Source organism: Hydra vulgaris, chromosome 05 (genome assembly GCF_038396675.1).
Source record: "Hydra vulgaris chromosome 05, alternate assembly HydraT2T_AEP".
NCBI lineage: Eukaryota > Metazoa > Cnidaria > Hydrozoa > Anthoathecata > Hydridae > Hydra > Hydra vulgaris.
In genome coordinates this window covers 10,158,344-10,186,166 of record NC_088924.1, presented here as the reverse complement: position 1 = coordinate 10,186,166, position 27,823 = coordinate 10,158,344, and the positions used below count along the sequence as shown (strand labels likewise).

The window sequence follows — 27,823 nt, the reverse complement described above, 5'->3', positions numbered from 1 at the left end:
CTGTAACTAAATACTTGGGGGTTTTCATTGACGAGAACATCACATGGAAACATCATATTAACTATGTCTGCTCGAAAGTTTCAAAAAGTATTGGAGTTCTATATAAGGCGCGTACTCATTTAGATAAAAATAATTTAACTAAACTTTATTATTCTTCTATTCATAGTTATATAAGTTATGGAATTATTGCCTGGGGTAGCACTGATCAAAGCAAGTTACAATGTCTCCATCGCCGTCAGAAACATGCGACCCGTGTAATTAATTTTGCGGATCGGTTCTCAAATTCCTCAATATTTTTCAATCAAATGAAAATCCTCGATATTTATAAACTAAACGTATATAAAAATTTATCTTTTGTTTATATGTGGAAGTATGATTTATCTTCTTTAATTCTTAAAGACCTTTTTATTTTGAAACCATTAAGCAAGTTTAACATGAGGAATAATAACTATTTAAATGAACCACTCTGTCAAACAAAATTCAATCAATTCTGTATCACTTATGGTGCAGCTCATCTCTGGAACAAAATTATTTTGCCTAACTTCGGCTAACCCCTAACTTATTCTGTTTTTAAAATTAAATTAAAAGATCTTATTCTCTCTATTGAAAATATCTTAGAATATTTTTAATTTGTCTTATGATATATAATAATTTTGAAATATATGTTCAATCTTTGTTTTATACTTGTTGGCAATTTGTTTTTATTTATCTAAGTGCTATTTTAATATTTTTATGTTAATTTTTTACGTTCTCTTATTGTAAAAAGGCGTTTTTATAATACTTTACGTACTCTGTTTTGTAAAAGGCTTCTGACGATAAGATCATTTGATCTTTTTTTAGAAGCCTTGTTTGTATTTGAAAAAAATATGTAATTTATATATATTACGTCAAATGTAAACAAAAACTTACGAAAAAAAAAAAAAAAGAAAAAAAAAAAGCACATACAGACAATTGATTCAATTTTATTACTTCCTAGATTGTTCTGACATTAGGCCAAATTTTTGGGCAATAGTTAAGCGAGTTTCATGTGTTTTAAAATCTATATGGTTATCTGTCAATCCACGATTGCCTTAAATAAACGATAAGTCTATTGAAACAAAAGTTAAAAATCTACTTGCAACTGTAAAAAATATAAACCGCAAACACGCTAGAGCAAATACCAAACGAAACCTGGATTCTAAACTAGATAAACTTTTTGACATATCTGCTTGTTGCTGTTCATTGAATATTGTGTCATGTAACAATGTTTATGTAAAGTGCAAAAAAGAAAAATGCAAAATGTTTTGCATATGCCCTAAAGTAGCAAAAGTCCCAATAGAAGAAAGAGCTTATAAACGAGACCAGCGTTTAAAAACATGACCAAAAGGGCTATTTCAGATGTCTTCGGTAGATACATCTGCTTTAAAACAAAACAACAGGATTAAACAGAAGAAAGGAAATATATCACGTCACAAACATATTAATAATGAGCTCTCAAGTTTATTAACAAATCCCCCAGAATGTATATCTGAAATAATAAAATCTCAGGTATTTTTATTTGCGTGACCTTAAAATTTTAATTTGTTTAGTATATATTTAACACTTATTAATAATAAAATCACTTATCATAAGTATTTTTAATTTTTTACTTAAGGAACAGGATGAATGGAGACCAAGTAAAAGAACTCAGGTAGATTATAGTATTCAAAAGCCTCCAAGATATGCAATGAGGCTGGTCAGAGGCGGATGTTCTTCAAATCTCGGCGCAGCTCTTGGAACGCCTTACTCCATGATATCAAGCATCTATTGTGACCGGACGTTGACTAATAATATTCTAATGGATAAGTGTAAATTAGACAGAGCAAAAGTAAAAGTAATTTCAAAAAATGGAGATTCAGAAGAGAAGACACAATTATTTTGCATTGGTTTAGATAAAAAGATAGATAAGAACACAAAAATTTACTTAAAAGCAAATAATTCTGAAGGAAAAAATTTCATAACAAAATGTGTTGCTGCAGAGCATCACCTTACTTTTAAACATAAGGATGGCAAATCTCACGGGATCTACTTGACACACAGAACAATACCTGTTGTTGGTGTTACTTGGGATATTCTTGCTCTTGAGATATTTAGTGTACTTGAAGAATATGACAGCCTGGGAAGCATCCGTGCTATTCTTTTATACAATACTGCATCAAACACAGGTAGAGGAGTAGCTTGGTGGTTAATCTAGAAGAGTTGATAGGAAGGAAACTTCACACAATATGTTGTACCCTTCATTAGAATGAACTCCCACTAAAAGCCCTTTTTAAAAAGTTAGATGGGAAAGCAACCGGTCCACAAAATTTTAATGAACCAGTTGGGAAAAGATGCTCTAAAGAAATTAATAGACAACCTCGAGTAGAGTTTGAAGCAATTCAAACTTCTATCACTGAAGGATATATTTCAGATGAGGTATTAAAAGATATTATTCATGATCAAAGGCTTCTTTACGAATATTGTTAAGGTAAAGTAGACGACAAATAGGCTAATTGTAAAATAGGTCCACCGAATCATGGTCGATTGTTAACACTTTCTAAACGAATTCTTTGTTTATACTTGAAATGTTTCTCCAAACGCAAGTCTGCAAAAGCTTACCCATTATATTGTTAAAGGTTATGCTCCATCGTGGTTTCAAATAAAGAAATCTTCTAAATTGCAAGATTTCCCCCATATTCTGTATTTCACTATTAATCAATTGAACCTCTTTAAATATGATAATGCTAAAAAATTGCAAAAAAAAATTTTCAAGGTAATGCTTTCTGTTTGATACCTGCAAATTTTCTTTACGTAATGGTTTAAATGATGACGAGCAGATCAGGACGCTCGGATTTGAGACAATACTCACTCTCAGAAAACAGTAAGCATTTTAAAATTAGTTTTTCTATTTATAATTATCAGGCAGCGGCCGTATTCTCATCTCTCCGTTAAGCTTAACGGAGCTTTTGTCTGAAATTTCATTACAATTTTTTTCCAAGTAAAGAAATGACGAAAATTTATACAAATTCGTTAAAATAAAACTTATACCAAAATAAAACATTCATGTTTAAAAAATTATAATTTTAAATTTTTTATTAATGTAGATTAAAAGAAATTTTTGACTAACGCTCCGTTAAACATAACGGAGAGATGAGAATACCGCTACAGCTGTATACAAAACTTTTTTAAAAAGGTTTTGTGCTGTATTTTATAGTATTAAGTTTTAATTAAGGTTATTAATTTTTTTTTTTTTCGCAAGTTTTTTGAAAGTAATGATATTTTTATTTTTAGAAACAAAAGCAGTTATGGAATAGAAACGAAAATCCCTCAACTAAATTGGAACGCTACGAGCTGAATATCTGTTATTGAAATTGCTGATCTTGTTTGTATCGAAATGGATATAGATGCGGATAAAGATGTGTCAAATTAGTTTCTGAAGCTTCTAACACCGTATATAGATTTGAAGCCACGCATAAATCTACACTAACAAAACTACTTAGTGCTAAGTAGTTTTGTTAGTGTTTCTGCTCAGAAAAATGCGTCAAAGGTTTTTGTCAAAAGGATATTATTCTCAGTCTTACGATAATTTATTCGCTTAACTTGCTTGTTACATTCTTAAAATAATTTTTATTTTATTTTAATATTGCTTTTTAAGTGACTTATTAAACTAATAATGATTATTTATTGTATTTCATTTAGCGTTAAATTAGATAACCGATGTAACACAACAAGTAAAAATGTATACTTAAATATAAATTGTACTTATGACATTTTTGCTTAACAAAATGAAACGATAAACCGTATCAATAATTTTAAATACAAACATTTTAATTATTTCTTCGTGTATTGAATTTTTTTTGGATTAAAATTTTGTCTGAACGTATTGAAAAGTATAAAACCACAAGCAAATAGTTAACATTTTTATAGCAAATGTTGATGAGGGTACTTGTAAATTTCGATCGCTAATCCGCAAGCCGCCGTTTGACTAAACACTTTCATTTTTTTATTTTTTTGTTTTATATATGTACCCTTTCAGTACCTTAGCCGTTACGAATTGAAAAAAAAGTGAAAAATTGACCTACCCTAATATATATATTAGGCTGTATCATATTTTATCAATTTTTGAAATTAAACTCAATTTATAAATTGACCATTTATATGAAAATAAGTTTGAGCAAAGGAAAAAAAAATATAGGATAAATTTTAAGGTCCGCCTGGCGGGGACCTTAAAATTTATCCTATAGAAATTTTTATTCTCTTAAATAATATATGTTAGATTGAATATTAATTAGATAAAAGGAGCATGTTGAAAAAATTAAGATACGCCTTTTAATAGGTTTTTGTAAAGAAAAATTTGGAGTTTTTATTAATTCCAGAAGATTCTGTTGAATAATTTCTTAATTTTTTCAACATGCTCTTTTTATATAATTGATATTCAATCCATCATATATTATTTAAAAGAATAAAAAATTTTATAGGATAAATCATAAGGTCCCCGCCAGGTGTTGAGAACACCCAACATTTTTGCCTAAAATCGAACTGGCGGGTCCCTAAAAATTATATATGTATATACATATATATATATATATATATATATATATATATATATATATATATATATATATATATATATATACATATATATATATACATATATATATATACATATATATATATACATATATATATATACATATATATATATACATATATATATATATATATATATATATATATATATATATATATATATATATTTATATATATATATATATATATATATATATATATATATATATATATATATATATATATATATATATATATATATATATATATATATATATATATATATATATGTTTTTGCTCAAATTCATTTTCATATAAACGGATCATATAATCAATTTGCGAGTTCAATTTCAAAAATTGATAAAATATAAAACAACCTAATATATATTGTAGGAATTGTGTTAATCAGGGTGTTTGCCAGATCAGGAAAATCAGGGAAAGTCAGAGAGTTTAGATGTCTTCAAAAAAATCAGGAAAATTAGGTCAAATTTTAGAAAAATCAGGGGGGTTAAATTAAATCGAGGTTTTTATTACTTATCTTATTTTAGAAGCTCTTTAACAATGAGTCTTTTTTTTAACACTCAGTTTAACTCTAAGAAAGCAGTTTTTTTTTTTAGCTTGATTAGCAGCTAGGTTTTAGTAACTAACTATTTGATGTTATTAGTCAGTTAGTTAGCCAACTATTTAATGTTATTAGTCAGTTGTTTTTATTTTCTTTAGACTAGAACAAGTTTAAGTAAATTAAATAATGAACTTAAGATATTTTAATGATCAGTGGTTACATATACCAGAATATAAAGCTTTGTTAATTTGTTGGAATACAAATTCCTCAGCAAAATGTAGAGTTTGTCCACATCCAAGAAATATAATTGAACTGTCTAAAATGGGCGTTGAAATATCATTCAACAGGAAAGTAGTTGTAAACGTTTGCCTCTTCAAAAATACAAGTGCTCATATTATATAAATTTTGGAATAACTCCTCATTTTCAATCAGTTCTTATTAGAGATATAGATAAGTCAGACTTTAATGCTGTTTCTTTCGATGAAAGTCTTAACTCAGTTGTTCAAATGGGGCAGATGGATCTTGTTGTTAATTATTGTAATAGTGTTTTAAACCGTGTTTGTACTCGTTACCTAGACTCAACCTTTATTGGACATAGTTGAAGTAGAGATTTTTTGCATAATCTTTTATGGGGTTTTAAACCTTTGAATAAAAACAAACTTATTCAAATATCTATGGATGGCCTAAATGCAAATTGGGTCTTCTACTCTGAGAAACAAAACTGTCGTGCTGACATTAATAAACTAATTCCAACTGGATCTTGTGTCTTCATTTGATTCATCTATCATTCAAAACTGGAGAAATCAAAACAGACTGGGGTACTGGGGTATTAAAAAGATTTTAAAAGCTCTTTATAAACTTTTCCAGGATTCTCCTGCCAGACGGGAAGGTTTTACTGTTGTGACTGAAAGTAATCTTTTTTTTTTTTTTAAACATCTTCACTTCCAACAAGACTGCAAGCAACCACTAATTAGAGTTAGAGTTACTGGAAGAGAAAAGATGAAAATTGTAGAGTAAGATAAAGATTGACGGACGACTTAACTGATTGCAAATTATATGAATCAGGAAAGGAAGATGAAGGACGTGAATTCTAAAGAACTGATGTTCGAGGAAAAAAGCTAGACGAATAAGAGTTTTTGGAGCACTTAGGAACAGTCACAGAAAAAGGATGAGACTTAATTGAATGACGAGTAACACGAGAATGAATTTTAGTAGACGGCACAAGAGAGGCTAGCTTTTTAGAGCAGTGCATATTATAGCATTTGTAGAAAAGAGAAAGAGAAGCATCATTACAACGATGTGATAATGGTCGGAGGTTGGCTGCAAGAGCAAGTCCAATTACGTCTACAATGCGTTTTTGCAACTTGTCAAAAAGAGAAAGAGGCATCATTAGAAGATCCGCACCAGATATGGCAACAGTATTCCATACAAGACCAGATTTGTAGAGATAGAGAATAGAATCCGGAGTAAGAGAGCGTTTAGCTCAATAAATAGATGTAACCTTAGCAGATACTTATTTTGCAACGAATTTGATATATGGTTTCCGATAAAAATTGGAAGTAAGAGTTAAGTTTCATCTGAATTAAAGTTCACCAACCACTGTGAGCATAAGAAGAAGAGTGCTGTCTATCGAGGACAACTTTTATACTACAATTGGAAAGGAAGGATTCAATAATCTTAAAGATGTTACCAGTACACCGTAAGAAGAAAGCTTATGGAGAAGAACAGCATGCCAAACTTTATCAAAAGCTTTAGAAATGTCAAGAGCAATGGCCTTAATCTCTCCACTTTTATCTAATACACGATAAAACCTATCGGTTATTACTGTTAGCAAATCAGCTGTAGAACAAGAAGATCGAAATCCATATTGATGATCAGAAAGTAAGTTATTAGATTCAAGATGAGAAATTAAATGTTTGTTAATTAAAGATTCAAAAACCTTGCTTATGATAGGAAGAAGAGATTTTATAACATGAGAATAGCAAGCTTTAGCGTTAGACAAAACCATTTTACAATTTCTAGCAGTAATAAACAGACGTCTGTTTTCTGGAGAATTGTTTTGCTGATAGATATGGAAGTAACGGTTTTGATTGGCAATCGCAGCAGCACAATGTGAGGAAAACCATGGAGAAGAGTAAGGACCTTGACCTAGAATCTTCGAGAGGGAATAAAAGATTGCATGCTTGCCTGAACCCACGAAGTTATGTAAGAAGTACATTTATCAACAGGAAGATGAAAGATTTCTACCCAAGGGCCATCACGAAGAAAAACGGAAAGAGTCCCAGTCAGTTTAAGGTAGTTGTAAGAGGTACGATGATAGGAGGATTCATATTATGAAGAATGAGATAATAGTTTTAGAGAGACAAAACTGTGATCAGAAGCACCTAAGGATTAATGTGTAGAAAATGTGCACTGATTAGGATCTGAAATAAGACATAAGTCAAGTAGAGAAGGTAAATGATCCGGGTTGTCCGGAAAGCGAGTTGGAAAGTTGACTATTTGAATTAGGGATTGAGAAAGGCAAAAGTTGTGGGCTTGAATGCCTGCAGAGCAAGGGCTGCCAACTCCCGACAAAATAGTGTAATTTAAGCCGCAAAGCATTGTGGGATGCCTTGCGGGACCAAAATAATCTAATATGCAAACTTAATGAATTTTAAAAACATAAATTTAAATAACAATCATATTAGGCAGCTTGAAAAAAACTCCTTTAGAAACTAAACTTTTGAAATTGTTAACTTATTAATAAATTTACTTGTATAACATTATTAACTTAAAATGAATATATTTATGATTGTGATAAAAACTTGCAAAACTGCTATTTAAAAGCATTGTTATCACCTTATTCTTTTAAATATATATTCTTATTTAAATTCTTAATTAATAAATGATGCTGTGAGAAAAAAAACACTATTTCTAATAAGAAATATCTTAAATTAATAAAATAAAATCATTTTTATTTAATATAAAAAGCAAGCATGGATCTAAAATTGCATTATCACAAGCATTAATGCAAGCATTATCCATGGATAATACGAGACAACTTTTTTTTACATGTCTTGTTTCGTGGTTGTATATCTCGTTTATAAAAGCATATAAAATAAGACATTCTCATAATAACAAAGTTTCTAATAAAACTTTCTTTCAAGAGAAAGGCATGATCAACATGTTCATCAAAAAGATATCTAAAATTCCAATGATTTTTTATTTCATTAATAACTTGTTGTATGATGTTTCTTTTATTAAGTAAAATTTTGATTTGTAAAATAAAAGTTTCCATATCTTGAAGCAAGTTTTGTAAAAAAGAATTAGTATTAAATAAGTTACTTCCGCTTGACATGAAAGAACTTGGACACATTTTTGAAAAATTTGAACTTTCTTTATTAAATATTCTGCAATCGATTTTAAAACTTGCTTAACTGACTGCGAAAGTGAATCACTTGCAACATTTTGTAAAATACAAGATTGTATTTTTTTTGTTAATAATGAAGATGGCTGATTAAAAATCAATTTTCATTTGTAGAAATTTGGTTCTCAAATACTTTGTTGGTAATTGAATCTACGGTAACTGCAACCAAAAAATCTGGGATTCTGGGAGACAATTACTGTTAGAATTAGATTGCTCTATTGAAAGGAGTACTAAAGCATTTTGATATGCTGATTTAAATTGCAATGCTGTTGGTCTGTAACTCCAACCTCCTTTGCTTCGTATTAATGCAAAAAAAATTTCTAAACAGTTTTGATTAAACTGAGCTGTGCAAACATAAAAGAAATCCTCGTGGAGCAATTCGTTAGTGAGACAAAGAATATTAGAAATAGTTACATATAAATCCCAATGACTGGATATACCTTTTTGACTACGACCACCACAAAAATGCCACTCCTTAATCTAAACTCTCAAATCTTCAAGCTGTTGAATAAATTTATTATTTAGCGTTAAAGCAGAACGTGTTCGTTTATCAGCTATTAGTTTACGAGAATTCATTATGTCAAATAAATTATACATATTTTTAATAAAAAAGGATGAAGACAAAACTTTTTCAGGCAATAGTTTTGTAGAGGCATATACATCCAAAGCAGTACTAACTTGACTACTAAAAATTTGTGTTGACAACTTTACTTGCATGGCTAATTGTGATCTTGGATCTAAATGACAATCTGTCAATTTTGGAGCAAGGCGGATAGCATTAACCTTTTCCAAATAGAGCTCTTGCAGATGCTTCCACAAGATTATTTTACCACCAGACAAAATGTCATGTTGTATTAAATTACTTCTGACACTTTTTATGAGATGCGGTTGATCAAATATTATATATACCTTTGCTCTTGTAGTTGGATGTAAAATTTGTTGATTTAATAATGAAAATCCTAGAAATTTAATAGCTCTAATATTAGTTGAGTTTGATCAAAAACAAGACATCTTACAGCTAAACCTATTCCATGTAGATGAACCATAGCGTTATTTAAGATCTTAGCTAAATTGGTTGAATTAATGGCATTATTACTATAAAAATAAGCAATTGGTTGTTTCCATTTTGTTGATAACCCTTAAACCATCAATACAAGTACTTGGTTCACTGGTTTACCATTCGATTGAATTCCAACAACCTTGTCAATGTTTTTGTCATAATCCAGATGTTGCTTTAAAGACATTTAATCAAAAACAAGGCTACAGTTCCTTTCTAATTTTATCATGGTTTCAACTCTCATTTTTAATAAGGTCATAACCTTATTTAAAAATCCAGATACTAGGGTCCTAAAAAATAATTTCTAGAAACATTAAAATAGTGCTTCTAGCAGATGGCTTCTAGCATTGGAAAAACTCTTCTTAGCATTTTAAAAGTTTGTGGACTGTGGTACATAATCCTCAAGGCCAACAGTTTATCTTTAGCAGTCCAACATTTTCTTTTTAAACGCGGTTATTCAAAAAATTGTAGCTGGGTAGTAGTTAAAAATTTTTTAGATAAATTTATAATGTGTTCTATTGAACCATCACAATTTTGTAACATTTTGATCTTTAACTGTAAGTTCTTTATTTTTTTTTTTTAAGACGAAAAATCTTAACTTGAGATGACAAATATTTATTTCTAAAATTGGTTTGGACAGCTGATATATTATCAAGATCTTGACGACGACAATTATGAACCCAAAGTTATTTCCATCATATTATGTATCAATGATTTTCATCATACTATGCATTTACATTGTTTTAAAAATATCTTTAAAGTTTTGATATATTTATTTTTTTAATAAATCAAATATGGTGAACAGTTACTTACCTGTTTTTCTCTTTTGGGAATCTAAAAAAAGATAAACTGTTTTCAACATTCTTTCCACGTTTGTTTACACAATTGATGGCTGAACAAAAAGCTGGCATATTTAATTATATAAGGGATTACAAATAATAATTTGATTCCTGAAAAGCTAAAGCCAATATATGTAATATATCTATGTATATATATTATAAAAAGTGTTTAATGTATTAACTGATTATGTTGTTTATATGAATTTGGTCCCGCAAGACATCCCATAATGCATTTTTTGGCCAATTACACATAAATATATGGAATTTTCGACGAGTTGGTAGCCCTTGCTGCAGAGTCACTGACACTAGAGCCAAGCCATTCAGTGTGATGAGCATTAAAGTCACCAACAACAACGATATTGGCTGATGGATAAAGAGAGAGTGTTTGGTCAATTTGATCAGTAATAACATCAAAAAGAGTGCAGTCTTGAGATGAAGGAGAGCGATATAGAACAAAGAGAAAGGCGATAGAGTGAAGTGGTGCTAAACAAAAGCACATAAAAGAATAGTCTATGGATTCAAACCTAGTTTCTCGACAAGCATGTGACTATTGGAATCTTTACGGATTAACGGAAGATAACCATCAACAATAAGATGACAAGATGAGACAGCTGAACTCAAATTAGTCTCACAAAGACCAAGTAGCTCTGGTGAACTTTGTAAGAGATAAGACTCAACAGAAAAAAAGTTACTTCATAGACCACGAGTATTAGTGAATGATAGGTTTAGAGAACTTGTTGATGACGATGGTTTTTTATGTTTTATAGTTTTTGGTACTTTTGTCATTTTTGAATTTTTTAAAGAACTTGACTCAAAGCATAGACAGTACTCGGTACACTGTTTAGTAACCAAAGCAATTGCCTCATTACTATTAATAAACCCTAAGCCGTAACAAAGGGCTCAAAATGTGGCCCTAGCAATGCACACCAAAAGTACAAACAGAGACACCATCCATGCGCAACATGGCACTGTTAATACTTTGATATTTTTCAGCTGTTGATGGAATCAGCCTCTCTGAGAGCTACCACAGAGTTCGGGAAACCTAACTACCAGCCAGCCTTAGAACCATAAAACTGAGTTTTAGAGCTGTACCCTCATTAGGTGATTATAGAATGAGTTGCCTAGTCATAAAAACAGAGGCACAAGCAAAACCCATGTATTAAGTCAAGAAGATCTAGCATTCAACATCCTAAACTGGAAACAATGTATTAAAAATACATCTGCGCCAGTCTAATTGATGAAGTAGGTGTGCGAGGCTGGTTATCAGATAGAATCTGTTTACCCCTTAAGTCTTTGGCTAGGAGGCCTACTAAAAGACAGTAGCCGGGTGCATTTATTCTCGATAAAAATACTCTGCCCAAGGTAAGTATTTTTATCGAGACACCATCTCTAGCCTTTACTCAACCAAGAGCCCCAAGGCAGGGGGTGTTTTAAGTCAAAGTTGGCATCTCCTAGCCTTTGCATAAAAAGGCGTTTCCTACAAGACATCGATTTCCTACAAGACATCGATATTTCCTACAAGACACGGATATGAAGCAGATTGTACTGGGTTACATGTTACCAGTAGCAGGAGTATCTAACCTGACAAAAGACCTGATAAAATAACCTGACCGGAAAATCAATTTCCTCTTCCTGTTAGTGGTACTTGATGGGTTAACAAGGAAATAGTGGCTTTAAGAGCTGGTAATATTTGTAAGAGCATTTGTAAAATATGTAGGTTTTGGGAATCTCTACCAAAGAGTAAGCAGCCTACATGCATGAGCTACCAAATTGTTGCATCTGCTACTAAGGATAATCTAATTTTAGCAAAATTTTATTTTTTTGCTCATATAGATCATATTATGCAATTCTTTTTAACCATATATCAATATGCTAAACCTATGATGCCATTTTTACATGACAACCTTTATCGACTATTAAAAAACATTATGTCAAAGTTCATTATAGCTAATATTTTAGATCAATGTAAAACTGCAATTTGCCTCTGCAAATTAGATTTTATAAAAGACAAAAACTATTTAAAAAAGCCAGATATTTGATGTGGTGCCAGCACTGTTATAAAGAAAAAAAAAAAAATGATGAAATCACTCCAAAAGATATTTATGCTTTCAACTACAGTTGCATATGTTTTCTACAGTCGTTGACATGTTAGTTTGTGGAAAAATTGCCTTTAAAGTATGCAGTTGTGCGAAATGTAAAATATTTTGACCCTGAAATAATGTGCAATGAAAAAATGGCAAAGGAAAGGATAAGTGATTTGGTTGATAACTTGATTCAATTGCATTGCGTTACCCCAAAAGGTGGGGATAAGGTAAATACCAAATTCAAGAGATATTTAGAAAGCTTTAAAAACAGTGAACTTTTCATGAATTTCAACAAAGTAGATTATGGATTGAATGAGTTCTTTTTTTCTAAAGTTGGTGGTTAAGATGATTATCCGGCTCCAAATTAATCAAAATGGTGTTGACTCTTTTTCAAAGTCAAGCAGCGGTTGAAAGAGGGTTTAACATTAACAAGAATATGTTACAACCTAATTTAATGAGTAAATTATTAACAAGCCAGAGAATAGTGTATGACCATATGAAAGCTATTGACTTAAACCTGGAATCTATAGTTACCTCTAATAAACTGAGAGAATCTGTCAAAAAATCAAGGAGTTAACAATAGATTGAAATGGCTGCTCGAAAAGAAACTGAGCTTACAGATGCTTAAGAGCAAAAAAGTGATTTACTTGCTATAGACATAAAGGACTTACAATCTAAAAAGGTTATTCCTGAAAAAGTAAAAAAGAAACTAAAAAGTGATTCAGAAGCAATTCTTGTGAAAGCTTCAAATGTTGCTGAAAAAGCTCATGAAGCAAAAGTTATTCTTGAAGAGAGGAAAAAGAAGAAAGAAGAAATTAAAAAATTAGCTGAAACAATTGATTTATTATTTAAGAAAAGTAAAGAACTTTGAAATTTTAAATATTAGTTTAGTATTATTTATATACAGTAAATTAAGTTTATATAAATAATTTAAAAGATATTTAAAAGTATATTATATAAGTTATAATTTATTTTTGAAAAGATTTTTAATATTTATTTGGCAATGCTTTTTCAGTCTTTTTAACAAGAAATAAAAATTTTGTTTAGACTTTTATCATTCTTTCAGTATTATTTTTTTTGAACCATTTGGTGTATATCAATTTTTCATCTTTTAAATATATGTTTATTTTAGCTTTATATTTCACTTTTACATTACTTGTGTAATTCAGTTTATTTTGTTCTGAATGCTATTTATCAAAACAGTTTATAGAGTCAATAGAATTATAGCATTTTTACATTTTACTTTGATTAAATTTTAAATGTACTTCTATAACAATAGTATCAATGACAACAATACTTTGATAAATGTAATAATTGTGCTTTTTTTTACTGCACATGATTTTTACATGCATTATTCCCCAATCCTTTTTAAGTCTGGAAAAGTTCATAACTGAAATAAAAATCAGGAAAAAAAGGTCAGCGATCAGGGAAAAGAAATCCACCCTCGGGGAAAAATCAGGGAAATCCATTATAAGATTTTGGCAGACACCCTGTTAATATTTCCAGTAAAAGAGCTCATACAGCGTGTTATATAATTGGTAGAGCAAATAGTATAGTGAAAACTAATTAATTACTAAGATTTTTTTTTGTGTTATTTTTTTTTTTTTTTTTTATCCATTTATTTAACCATAAAATATGAAAATTTACAATAATATTTTATAAACTCACATAAGTAAGGTTAAGTGTCACTCATATAGTTAAAAACTAGTCGATGGAGTGACACCTAAAAAAAGCGAAAAAAAAAAACTATAAATAATACATAGAAAGAATTTGAAATAAAATAAAAATAGAAAGAAGGGAAATAAAACAAAAAAAGAAAGAAGGGAAAATAAAGCACTAATAAATAAAGATAATATTAATAATTGCAATAATAATATAATAAAAATAATAATAATATTAATAATAATATGAATAAAAAAACATTACAAATAGTAACTATATCATGATTACTTTACTAAAAATTATAACTAATGATAAAAACTATGGTAAAAACAATTATAGTAAAGTTTATAACTATAACAGTGCAGAGACTTCCGGAATGGCAGACACTTTTTTATAAAGAATTTTATAAATAAATAAAAAAAAAGAAAGATAAAAAAAAGAATAAAATAAGAAAAACAAATAAAAGAAAAATAAAGGGAGTGAAGGAAAGAAAAAGAAATAAATAAAAAAGCAAAAATCATAAACAAAAAATATAAAAAACAAATCAAACAAATTATCAAAAGAAAAAAAACGAAAAAAGAAACGAGAAAAAAAAAAAAAAAAGAAAGACGAAAAACCAAAGTTCAAAGAAAAAAACATTCGAAAATGGAAAAAAATTAAAAAGAATTAAATAAAATATAAAAATTGCTCTGTTTTCGAAGAAAAGAAAAAGAAAAATTTTTAAATTTTATTAATTTTGAGGGACGATATGTGTTTTATGGGTATTATGGTATGATTTTTATTTTTATTTGGATGTTTTTATTTACTATGAAAACTCAATATTTTTTGTGAGTAAATATTTGTGTGTGGGTGACACGTCTTTGTGAGTATTATTGAAAATTTTTTTTGTTAATTGTTATTTTTTAATGAAATATTTATATTACTTTTATTATTTTTATTATGATTATTGATATTAAGATTTATTATATTTATTAATGAAAATCACCGCGTTAAAGTACTTAAGATCTCCTACTTCTGTTTTTTAAAATAAATTTAGCGTTTCGTAATTTATGATATGCGAGTCTCTTGCGATCATGATCTTTGATCATGATCACAAGGGGAGTGACTTGTATTATGAGAAAAAATAATTTTCATGGAATTAATAATAAATTAAAAATTAAGTTAACAAATATTTTACAATTACTTTTATTATACTACAAGTTTATATGTTACACTTTTGTTATAATATTTTATTATAAACAGCCGTAGTTTAGTAAATATATTTCTGGTTCAGAATCTCGAGGGGTGTCCAACCTTTTTACAATAAGTACCATTATTTTATTCTGACGTCAACGTGAGGGCCAAAAATATATCCTAAAAATTGAAACTTTTAAATAAGCATATTGGTCTTAAAATTTGTTATAATCTGCAGCGTGTTTTGTAGTATAGTGTTCACATTATTACTTTAGCACACGGCAATTTTCTCCAGACAAATGAAACAAAATTATAATGCTCAAGTACAAATTATTTGTTTGCCGTGTATTTAATCCTAGTTGGAAACTAAATAAAATCGTGTATTTAATCCAAGTTGGATTAAATACACGACTTAAGCACTAAAATTTAAAGATAGGTAATTTAAAGCTTCTCTACCTGTTTGGATCCAGGAGTTTAGGTAAGAGGATTCTCTTACCTAACCTCCTGGATCCAAACAGGTAGAGAAGTTTTAAATTATCTATCTTTAAATTTATCTATCTTTAATTTTTCTAGATCTTTTAACTGCACATCATGTTTAAAAGTTTAAAAATGGTTCCAAAATATTAGCAAATATAATTTTTTTATACCTTGCATTTTATTATATTTAAATGCGTATTTTTAATACAAATTAAAATACATTGACTGTTGTTAGGTACGCTGAAATTTATAATTTGTACATAATTATTTACAAAAACATTAAAAATTCAAAAATTTTAAAATATCGAAAGTAATATGTGGTTATGACTAAGAAATATTTTTTTTGGCCTGTAGTAGGAATATATTTTAATACTAATTGAGAAAGTCGCATTTATTTTGTTCAGTTCAAAAAAAAGTTCCCACACCAACACATGGTGGGTGTCATATATTACTCAAAAATATTTCTCTTCTCTCTATTAAGCTGGATCTCAAAAAAGTGTAATTTCATAGAAAGTTTTAAAAACTTAAAGCTTTAAATAACTTCAAGTTTTTCAAATCTATTGTAAAAAAACTAACATTTTTAAACAAAAATTTAACAAAAAAATGTTTTTTAACAACATCTTTCTTAAGAAGGTTACACTTAAAAAGGATTTTTATTTATGAAATCTCTATAAAATGTCACTTCTTTTAAAGCTCAACATTAGCCAATCCCATAACTTTTTTTCGACAACCAATTTTATGCTAATGAGTGGAGTGGCTAATGAGTGGCGTAGAGGTCATATTTAAAAAAAAAAAAATCTTTTTTTTTTTTTTCTTGATAGAAGTATTCGCATCGATTGTTCGAAGTTACGCTTTTTATGATTTTTGACTAAATTTTAAGGCCATTTCCAAGCATTGGCGCGAATAGATTCTGATGTCAAATCCAGATAATTTATTCAACAATGTTTTCTTTATGAGTTCCTGTACCAAAAAAAACACTGTGCTTATTAATTTAAGAAATATGTTGTGCCTCTCTTACACTGATTACGATAGATAAATTAACACTTTGGCTACTGTAAAGTGATTTTTTGTTGATCTTTAGACTTTTTTCCAGTCATACAACATACTTTATGACTTTTGCCTCATTTTGTTATCAAATAATGTTTTTTTTTCAGAATACTGTTACAGGAGCCTTGGATCGAACAAATCCAAATCCAAAATGGTTTCCTTGAAAGATTGGGTAAAGGATCTTTTGTTGTAAACTAAATTAGATCAAAACGTATCAATGTGATTCAAATATATATATATATATATATATACACATTTTTTCTGTGGTTAATTTAGGTGCTCCAAGAAGACCTAATGGTTGCATCATAAAGCACCGCAGAAGAGCATTTAACTTGGAAGTTTACGCTTCCTTCATGTCGAAAAAAAGCCTAGAGTAGGCATCGAACCATAGATCAGTGAAGGATCCAGCATTTTTTGGTGTTTGAGATAGCTAACAGATATGGCGCAAACTCGAAACATTTGTATGTTTACACTTATGTCAAATAATTATGCTTTGTAAAATATTGCGATGATTGGAGGCTGGAAACTAATAAAGCCCAAAAATATCATCCTACCTGCCCCAAACGTGAGAGCAACAAGAACGCTTGAGATTGTAAAACAATACTTAAAAATTATCGATGAATATAAATTTAGTTAAAAATAGCAAAAAAAATTATTTTACCCACTTGTTGCTTTTGCATTTGGGGCAAAGGGGATGAAATTTTAGGGCTTTTTTGTTCCCAGCCTCCAATCATTGCAACTTTTTAAAAAGCATCATTATTTGAGCATCATTATTTTGCTCCATGTTAGCTATCTCAAACACCAAAAAATGCTGGATCCGTCACTGTCACAGATCTCTTATTTCTAAAGAAATTTACTTCAGAATTCAGCGTTTAAACGCTGCAAATGTGTAATAAATGTTTATATACATATAAATTTTCAGCTTAAGACAAATATCTCAAGAAAATATGTAAGAAAAATAATTTTTAAATGTACTTTTAATGATCAGTGTTTGCAGTTAGATATTGGATCAAAAAGCTAGCTCCTTGAATCCACTCTTCTTTTTTTTAATGGGATTTTACAAGAAATCTTTATTTGAAGTAGCTTCTGAAGCTTCTCCAAGCTCATCACACGCTCTACATTATCTCGAATAAATTTTACTGAAAGCACAGCAAAATTGAATTTTTTATTACGAAATATTTTTCTTAAAACAAGAAATCTATTTTTTATTTTGAGAAATAAATTTCTTAAACTAAGCTTAATAGGTTTACGATTTTGCTGTGAGTTCTGATGAGTTGTTAGCAACTTTGAAAGATTTTAAAAGTTTTGGAATTCATTGTATCCAAAAAGTCTGAAGGAGTCTCATCCGTAGGCTTTTTTTTCAAACTTAGACTTATAAATATCAAAAATTAAGCAGTAGTCTGGTGAAATATACAACTCAAGACCTGGTCTTTATCAACAAAAACTACTTTCAGAAGGGTTTCTGCTTTTATTCTATCCGTTTTTACGTATTTTTGGACCTTCCTTTGTTTTTAAATACAGAACATTTTACCATTTTTATATTGTGATCTCGGTCAGAAGATGCTAACGCTAGCACCAAACACCTCTAAGGTTTTATCATGATTTGCATTTCACCTCTGCAGCAGGCTCAGTATACATCTGCCAATAGTCTTGTTGATCTTAAAAGTGTAAACTAAAAATAATGCAATGTAGAGAAAATAAGGTTTAAGATGACATTGCTAAATACTTATTACATTAATTTTTGACAAGATTATATCAAAGTGATAACTCTATTAATTTCATTTTGATTATTTTCTATTGATTTTAAGAAAAGTCTGTAATTAGAAAAAAAAAATTGGTTTAGAGTTATTTTCCTTGTATATTGCATCTGATTTTAAACCAATTTGCAATCCATTGTTTTTAAACAATTTGTTACTTTATGACACATATTATTCATAAATGATAAGACTACAATATCAAAACTTATGAAGTTAAGTTTTACTTTAAGAATTGTAGAATCAGAAAAGTTGCAGGTCAAAAACCACAATTACCTGGAGAGAGGAATTTAGTCAGCCATTCTATTGATCTCTTTGAGCATTTTATTACTTAAAATAAAAACCTGCCTGATTTTAGAGAAATGCAACTTGAATTTCATGAAATTCAAGGCGTGTGAAACAGCTCCATATTTGTTAATTTTCACCTAATAGTATGATTTTTTTACGCAATATTTTCATTCATAACACGAGTAGATATTTTAAGAAGCTCTGCTTAAGTCTCTATTTTGTTTGCTGACGATACCAATTTATTTTATTCCCATAGTAATATAAAAACTCTATTTAAAACAGTCAACAAAGATCTGTTAAAAGTAACTGAATGGTTTTATACAAATAAGTTGTCATTAAACTTAACCAAAACTAAGTATATTTTTTTTCATCGCCTTTATCAAAAAGACGAAATTCCTCTAAAGGTCTCAAATGTTAGCATTGGGAATCAATTTAAAAAAAGTGAACACTCAATTAAGTTTCAAGGTGTTCTTCTTGACGAAAATATCACATGGATAAACCACTTAAAATTAATCGAAAATTTCGAAAAATTATGGCATACTTTATTAGGTACAACTTTATCTAAATCAAATTTGCTTAAAATATATCTACTTCTCTTTTAATCATTGTTATCTCAGTTATGCTAACATTGCTTGGTGCAGCACCAATAAAAAAAACCAAACAAACTATTTAATAAACAAAAACATGCCATAAAAGTAATATCCGACGCAGATCGTCTCTCGCATTCACAGTGGCTGTGAATGAGAGAGACTTATTAATCTAAAAATTTTAAATGTTTACCAAATAAATATTTAACATCATTTAATTTTTATGTATAAAATCAACAACGATACGATGCCAAATATTTTTAAAACGCTATTTAAAAAAATACAGCACAAATATCTTACTAGACATGCAAACAATAATTATATTCAAGCTAAAACTCACTTTGAAGCAACTAAGTTTTCTATCACAGCTAGAAGCCCCTAACTATGGAGTATAGTAATTAGAAATGACATCAAAACGCTTGCAAACATAAATACTTTTAAATCAAAACTAAAAGAAATAATTCTAATTAATCAAAACATGAAGGACTTCTTCTAGAGCTATATTTAATTGTTGGCCTTAAAAATATTGTATATTATATTTTCATTTTATTTGCAAAGTTCTAAAAATTTAGTTCTTTAAAAACTTATTTTTTATTTTTTATTTTCTTCTTATGAAAAACTAAAAATTTTTCCTTAAAATTTTAAATTCTTTTCATTATATTTTCTAATCAGGAATTCTTAATCGTAATAATTAAAAACTGTTATATATTTGACCAGAATGAAATAAACACAATTATGTCTAAAATTAATACAGAATGAATTGAATGTTGAAAAATGCATACAATAACAAGAGCAAAATTAATGGTATTTATTTTATCGTTGATATGACTGAAGCAGAAAGGTACCTTATGTATCAACTAAGAAATCAAACTAAAGAACTAAATACTTCAATTACTAATGCATCGTCGATATATTATGGTATCAGAGATTACAAAATAGTGAAATTAAAACGTACACAAAATTAGCAATCAATGAGTTTAAATATTAGTTCATTCAAACCAATTTTGTCTAATAATAAATTCAATAAAAAAAACATTGCAACTAACACATCGACTAAATATGTTAAAAAATCTCAGACTCGTGATGTAATTAATTCCGAAAAACATAGTATAGATATAAATAAAAATTGTCTAAGTTGTAGATACACAAATGCTACATTATTAAACAATAAATTTGACTTGTTTCTATTAGATATTGCATCCTTTAAACCTGATATCTATATGATCACAGAAACTTGGTTTAATGAAAACTCAGTTACACATGTAAATAGTTATCATATTATCCAAAAAATAGATCAAATAGTCGTTCATTTAAAACACATGGAGGTGGTGTTGCTATCTATGTAAAAGAAATTTTTTTAGTTTATTCACCCAATGATAGTTTCACTAAAAACAACGACATTTTAAGTATAAAAGATGAACAAATTTTACTTGGTTGTATTTATCGGCCACCTGATGCATCTGAAGAAATAGATAACTGTATCTGTAAAATAATAAAAGCAGCTAAGAATAAAATTGATCATAATAGGTACTCTGGTTTACTTATTTCAGGAGATTTTAATTATCCAAATATAATATGGAAAAAAAACAATGTTCAAAACATGAAAAAATATGATAAATACTCCACCAAATTTGTTGAATATATAAATAACAACTACTAACATCAAGCAGTTATATCACCTACATATAATGCAGATTTAATTAATGGTAATATCTTAGATTTAATTTTAACAGAAACACCTGAACGTATAAATAAAATCCATCATAACCCAACTTTAGGAAACACTAGAAATGGACACCAAATACTATGCTGGAAATATTTTGTCAAAAACACTACTAAAAATGAATTTTGGGAAATCTGGATTTAACTATAAACTTGGTAATTACACAGTCATAAATAAAGCTATTAATGAAAATGATTGGGAAAGTTTTTTTGGAAAAAATAGTATTAATGAGTGCTATGAAATATTCCGAAATATCTATAATGAATTATGCAACAAATACATTCCTAAAAAAATATATATACTTCAATAACAAATTACAGCCCAAACCTTGGATTGATAGAGAAGCAAAAAAAGCAATAAGAAACAAAACAAGTTTATGGCACAAACTATTATCTAATGGTTTTAAATGTGACAAGCTAAAAGTCCAATATTTTTTAATCAACAAAACAATAAAAAATCAAGTTAAATCAAAAAGAATAAATTATGAAAAAAAAAATAGCTGAGTCATCAAAAGAAAGTCTAAAACTATTTTATGCATATGTTAATTCAAACAGAAAAATAAAATTAGGCATTAATATAATAACAGATAAAAATGGTTCTTTACAAACAAATCGTGATAATATTGCTAAAATCCTCAATGAAAACTTTCATTCAGTATTTGTTATAGAAGATCCAACAAATTTTCCTAACATTACAGTAAAAACAAGCAAGATTTTAGAATTAGATATAGACTCAGTAATAACTCAAGACATTGTTAGAATTAAACTAAGTGAACTAAATGTCAATAAAGCATTAGGAGCAGATGGTGTAAGTTCATATGTGTTAAAAATATGTCAAAATAGTTTTTGCAAACCTCTAGAGTTACTTTTCAAAAGATCCTTAAAAGAAGAACAAATTCCACTCATATGGAAAATGGCAAACGTAACACCACTATACAAGAATGGAGATAAAAATGATCCTGCAAACTATAGACCAATTTCATTAACGTCAATACCAAGCAAAATTCTTGAATCAATCTTAGGTGACAAAATAATGGATTACATGTTAACAAACAATTTATTAAATAGTAACCAACATGGTTTTCGAAAGAACAAAAGCTGTACTACTAATCTACTAGAAACACAAGATATTTTATTTGATGCTATTGAGAATGGCTGGTGTGTTGATATGTTGTATACAGATTTCTCAAAAGCTTTTGATAAAGTACCTCATATTGGATTGATGTTAAAGTTAAAATTATATGGTATTTATTGAGTAATTATAAATTGGATAGAAGCCTATTTACATAATAGAAAGCAACGAGTAATTTTAGGGGATTGTGTATCAAAATGGCTAACAGTTGAGTGTGGAGTTCCATAAGGTTCTGTCCTTGGGCCTCTTCTATTTCTTATTTTTATAAACGATCTGCCAGACACATTAAAAAATAATATTAAATTATATGCAGATGATAACAAAATTATAAATATTTTAAAATCAGATATGGATATACGCATAAATAAATTACAACTAGAAATTGATAATATTATGAAATGGTCGTCATTATGGTTAATGAAATTTAAATATGAAAAGTGTAAAATTATGCACATTGGCTTTAAAAATCCATGTATAACTTATTCAATGTTCGACGCTGAAACTCAACAGAATAATATCTTAGCAATATCAAAATTAGAACGAGATTTAGGAGCAACGATGCAATCAAATTTAAAATGGACCAATCATATTGATAAAGCTGTCGGAAAATCAAATCAAATGCTTGCTCTTATTAAACGAACTTTTTAAATATTTTGACTCAAATATGGCAAAAAAATTATATACGACTTTTGTAAGACCCCATCTTGAGTTTGCAATCTTAGTATGGTGTCCTTATCTGAAGCAAGACATTTTAAAGTTAGAAAAAGTACAGAGAACAAAACTCGTACCAGCTTTTAAAAAAATGCCATATGAAAAAAGACTACAGTTATTGAAATTAACAACTCTAGAAGAGCGTCGTTTAAGAGGAGATCTTATTTTTCAAAATAAAATACAGAACGGTTATGAGGAAATAAATTGGATAAACGACTCAATATCTAAAGTTCAATTAAAAACTTACAATTTTCGTAGACTTAACCAAAAGTTAACAAAGGCATACTGTAAGAGTAATGCTAGATATAATTTCTTTTCGTGTAGAGTTGTAAATGCTTGGAATGGTTTACCACCACATATTGTGGAATCAATAACAATTGACCAATTCAAAAATAAACTTGATAAATCAGATTATTGCAAAAATTATTTATTAAATACTAAATAATATTTATATACATTGAAAAGTAAACAATGCTATTTTTAAAACATTTATAGCTGTTTTAGCACACCATCTCCTGTTATTGTGCTCCACAATTGATTTTATCAATTGTCACAGTGTACATTATTATTATTATTATATAGTTTTGAATTTTTTTTTTCGTTTGTTTATTTTTTATTTGTGCTCTGTGTTCAATTATATTTGAAAAATAAATTTTAGAATTTATTATTTTTATTTTCTATATTTTACAACATTTTTAATGACAAGATAGCTATATTATTTACGGATTATTGGGAGCTTGACGATAAGACTATTTTGTTTTCTTTGTCCCCGTCATGTATATATTTTACCAATACGAGAGCTCTAATTATTTTAAATGGCAAATTTATAGTAGGGGAGACCGGGGCTAGTTGGCTCGATTTTTACTCTATGAGCTCTGTAGCCCTAACAGTACATTTTTTTAAAAATGTTAAAGTGTAGTCTTAAAGAGTATGGATTAGGGTATCTTATAAAATTTGCATTCATTTACAAAAAAAAATTCTTGGGGCCTTTCCGGACCCTCAAAAAAAAAAAAAATTTGCGCTAACTTACCCTACCACGGGGTAAGTTGACGCAATTTATAAAAATGATTATTAATGCACTATTAAGTGCAAAATAATAGAAATTTTTTAAAAATTAAATTTTTTGCAACAATTTTATCCCAAAATTTAATATTACTTTTAGCTGGTACCAAATATTAGTCTGTATAAAAGCGAAACAGTAGCCCACCTTTTATCTGTGGAAAAAAAAACTAAAAAATTTTTTTTTAAATTTTTTTGCAAGAATAAATATTTTCAATATTGTTTAAAATTAAAAAAAAATAAATAATAATTATATAAAAATAAATATTTTTTTCCATAGTAAATGCTATGAGCCAACTTACCCCGTGAAAAGTTTGTCAACTTACCCCGAAAGCTTTTTTTTTAATAAACAGTTTATAGATCCTGAAAAACGGCAGCTTTGAAAAAAAAGTCTGACTGGATACAGTAAACCAATTGTGACTGGAACTTTTAAAATAATTTTTTTTTCATACGACTAAATATTTTCTTTGTAAAGTAAAAAGGAAGCGATGTTCTAAAAGTTACGTTTTTGTCCAAAAAACGCATAAATCTCGATATCTCCCATGCGCATGCGCGAATCCTGACAATACTACAGTGAATGATGAAATGGTCAATAAGAAAGTTTCTGAGTAATTTTTGTTACTTTCTGATGAAAGGCTCTAAAGATAAACGCAGTTCGTCAACTTACCCCTGGGGCCAACTAGCCCCATAATAAAAAAAAATTTATTTTTTTATTTTTTTGTTCTTTAATCTATGCAAATTTGTAATATATAATAGAATCGTTTACAGAGTATAAAAAAATAATAAAATACAAAGTGATATACAAAAAACATATGAAATAAAACGGTAGAGTATTAGAAATCACTTTAAAGAGCGCGGAATATCACTTTAAAGAGCGCGAAAATCACTTTAAAGAGTGCGAACTTTAAAGATACGCAAGTATTCTTTAGCCACACAAACATTAGCCTATTATTTAACACTGTTAATCAAGAACTTGAGAACCTGAACGAATGGTTTAAGGCTAACAAACTCTCTTTAAATGTCGAAAAAAGTAAATATATTCTTTTTACAAAATTATCAAAATCTGAAACCCTCCCCTTAAAACTACCTGATTTACTAATTGATAAAACAAAACTTAAACGAGAATAATCAATCAAGTTTTTAGGCGTAATTCTTAATGAACATATTAGCTGGAGTAATCATATCAAAGTAATAGAAAATAAAATATCTAAAATTATTGGTATTATGTATAAAACAAAACATCTCCTGAACGCAAATTGTTTAAAAAATATTTATTTTGCATTTATTCATAGCTACATCAGCTACTGCAACGTTATCTGGGCAAGTACTTATCCTTCAAAGTTAAATACAATCTACAAAATACAAAAACGAGCAAGTCGCTTGATATTAAATGCAAATAAATACGCTAGTGCCAGACCACTACTAAGAGAAATTGGAGTGCCTAATGTCTATGAAATAAATATTCTTAATATACTTATTTTTATGTTCAAGTTTAAAAATGGTATGCTACCAAGCATTTTCCAAACTTACTTTTTTTCTTTAAACCACAAATACGAAACTAAATACTCAATAAATACTAATATAATATAATAAATACTAATATAAAACTAAATACTCAATAAATACTAAATACTCAATTGCAATAATATCTTACGATAAACTAATCGTTCGAGAGTGGATTCGAAAGGAATAGTAATTATTATTTTTTTTATTTTTATTTATATTTGTTATCTTAAATTTATATTTTTAAAATGGAAACTAATCGATTATTTAGGAATAATTTTGATAATAGCGCTCTGATTAATATTGACATAAATAATCTTGAACCTTTCCTAATAAACAAATATATACCGTTAAAAAATCAATCAGATATTAAATTTTATAATGATGAGGAGGGATTATTAAATATAAGTCCTTATTACTATAGTTCAGATATCTCATGTATTACTGCTGACATAAATTCAACTGCATTATCTATCCTACACCTTAATATAAGGAGCCTCCAAAAAAATTTTGAGAAATTTAAGCAATTTTTATTCAGTGTCAAAATTAACTTTCAAATTATATGTCTAACCGAAACATGGTGCCGCGATAAGGAAATTGAAAACAATTCTAATTTTCAACTTAATAATTATAAAGTTTTGCATCAAATTAGAGACTCTGAAAAAACAGGTGGAGGATTATGCATTTTTATCCACAACTCCTTAGATTTCAAACTACGCAAAAATTATTTTGCTGTTACGCATGATTTTGAATTGTTATCAATAGAAGTTGTAAACAAAACTTGCAAGAACGCAGTTGTACATGTCATATACAGACCGCCTTCTGGTAATAAAAAAGCATTTAACAAACAAATTAAAAGCTTAATTATAAGCGAAGAATTATGTGGCAAATGCGTTTACTTCGTAGGCGATCTGAATTTAGATTTACTTGAATACAACAAAAACAAAGACGTCAGAACTTTTTTCAATATTATGTTTCAAAATGGATTTATTCCTACTATAAATAAACCTACTCGAATTACAAAAAATACTGCTACTTCAATTGATCAAATTATAATTAATAATTTCAAAAACGTAAAAATTAAAACTGGAATATTTATTACAGACATATCTGATCATTTTCCGGTTTTTATAACAGCACAAAAATCGTTAAATCAACCTTCTAAAAAAGTAAAAACTAAAAAACGAGTAATTAAGGACGCTTCTCTTGTGACATTTATTAGCCTTTTATCGACAACAAACTGGGAACCCGTTTTGAAAACAAAAAATGTTAATGAAGCTTATGATAAATTTTATCATATATTTGAATGTCACTACAATAAAGCATTCCCAATAACAACTAAATTTATTAAATCAAAAACTCTACAAAATCCCTGGATAACACCCGGAATCATAAAATCTTCGAAAAAAAAGCAACGATTGTATGAGAAGTTCATTAAAAAAAGGACTTTTAAAAATGAAACAAACTATAAAAACTATAATCGCCTTTTTGTGACGATTGTAAAGCGCTCAAAAAAATTTTACTATAGTAGCCAATTGCTAAAATACAAAAATGATATACAAAAAACTTGGAACATAATAAAAGAGGTTATAGGTAAAAAAGATATGAATAATAGTTGTTTACCAAAAAAACTAATTATAAATGACTGTGAAATTATTAACGACGCAATAATTGCTAATTCGTTTAACCATGCATTTGTTAGCACAGGTCCAAGTTTAGCATCAAAAATAAATAAAAGTCAAACTTGCTTCAAATCATACCTAAACTCTAATAATAATATAATGGACAATAATATGCTAACAGAAACAGAATTGCTAGATGCCATGTACTTACTTAAACCAAATAAAGGTAATGGAGTTGATGATGTAAGCAGTAATGTAGTAATTAAATCAATGCCTTATTTAAAAATTCCGCTTTTGCATATATTTACGCTCTCTTTAAACCAAGGAATCTTTCCCGATAAACTTAAAATTGCAAGGGTAATACCTATACTAAAATCAGGAGATGAGACTAGTGTCTCCAATTACAGGCCTATCTCCATACTATCATGCTTTTCAAAGTTATTAGAACACATTATGTATAAAAGATTGTATTACTTTTTAGATGTAAACAATATTCTCTATAGTAAGCAATTTGGGTTTAAAAAGAGCCACTCTACTGATCAGGCTATTGTTCATCTTGTTCATGATATTTT

The 27,823-nt window shown here is 28.3% G+C and overlaps 2 protein-coding genes across 2 annotated transcripts; both read left to right on the top strand.

Annotated features, from left to right (window-relative positions):
• Positions 1–942: 942 nt before the first annotated feature.
• Positions 943–3,595, top strand: LOC136079957 (uncharacterized). The gene is made up of 3 exons (XM_065796615.1): positions 943–1,527; positions 1,634–2,878; positions 3,289–3,595. The coding sequence occupies exons 1-2, from the start codon at positions 1,378–1,380 to the stop codon at positions 2,210–2,212; spliced, it is 729 nt and encodes a 242-aa protein (XP_065652687.1). The 5' UTR covers positions 943–1,377; the 3' UTR covers positions 2,213–2,878; positions 3,289–3,595.
• A 17,697-nt stretch (positions 3,596–21,292) lies between these two features.
• LOC136080171 (uncharacterized) lies at positions 21,293–23,004 on the top strand. Its single transcript, XM_065796783.1, has 3 exons — positions 21,293–21,428; positions 21,794–22,468; positions 22,703–23,004. The coding sequence occupies exons 1-3, from the start codon at positions 21,293–21,295 to the stop codon at positions 23,002–23,004; spliced, it is 1,113 nt and encodes a 370-aa protein (XP_065652855.1).
• The last annotated feature ends 4,819 nt before the right edge of the window (positions 23,005–27,823 follow it).

What these genes read in the sequence shown, in the direction of transcription:
- LOC136079957 (XM_065796615.1), top strand. Translation starts at nt 1,378, where the DNA reads ATGTCTTCGGTAGATACATCTGCTTTAAAACAAAACAACAGGATTAAA. An exon ending in CTGAAATAATAAAATCTCAG is followed by an intron (nt 1,528 to 1,633) that starts GTATTTTTATTT and finishes TTTTTACTTAAG; the next exon opens with GAACAGGATGAATGGAGACC.
- LOC136080171 (XM_065796783.1), top strand. Translation starts at nt 21,293, where the DNA reads ATGGACACCAAATACTATGCTGGAAATATTTTGTCAAAAACACTACTA. An exon ending in TAATGAAAATGATTGGGAAA is followed by an intron (nt 21,429 to 21,793) that starts GTTTTTTTGGAA and finishes AAATAAAATTAG; the next exon opens with GCATTAATATAATAACAGAT. An exon ending in GTTAAAGTTAAAATTATATG is followed by an intron (nt 22,469 to 22,702) that starts GTATTTATTGAG and finishes TTTTAAAATCAG; the next exon opens with ATATGGATATACGCATAAAT.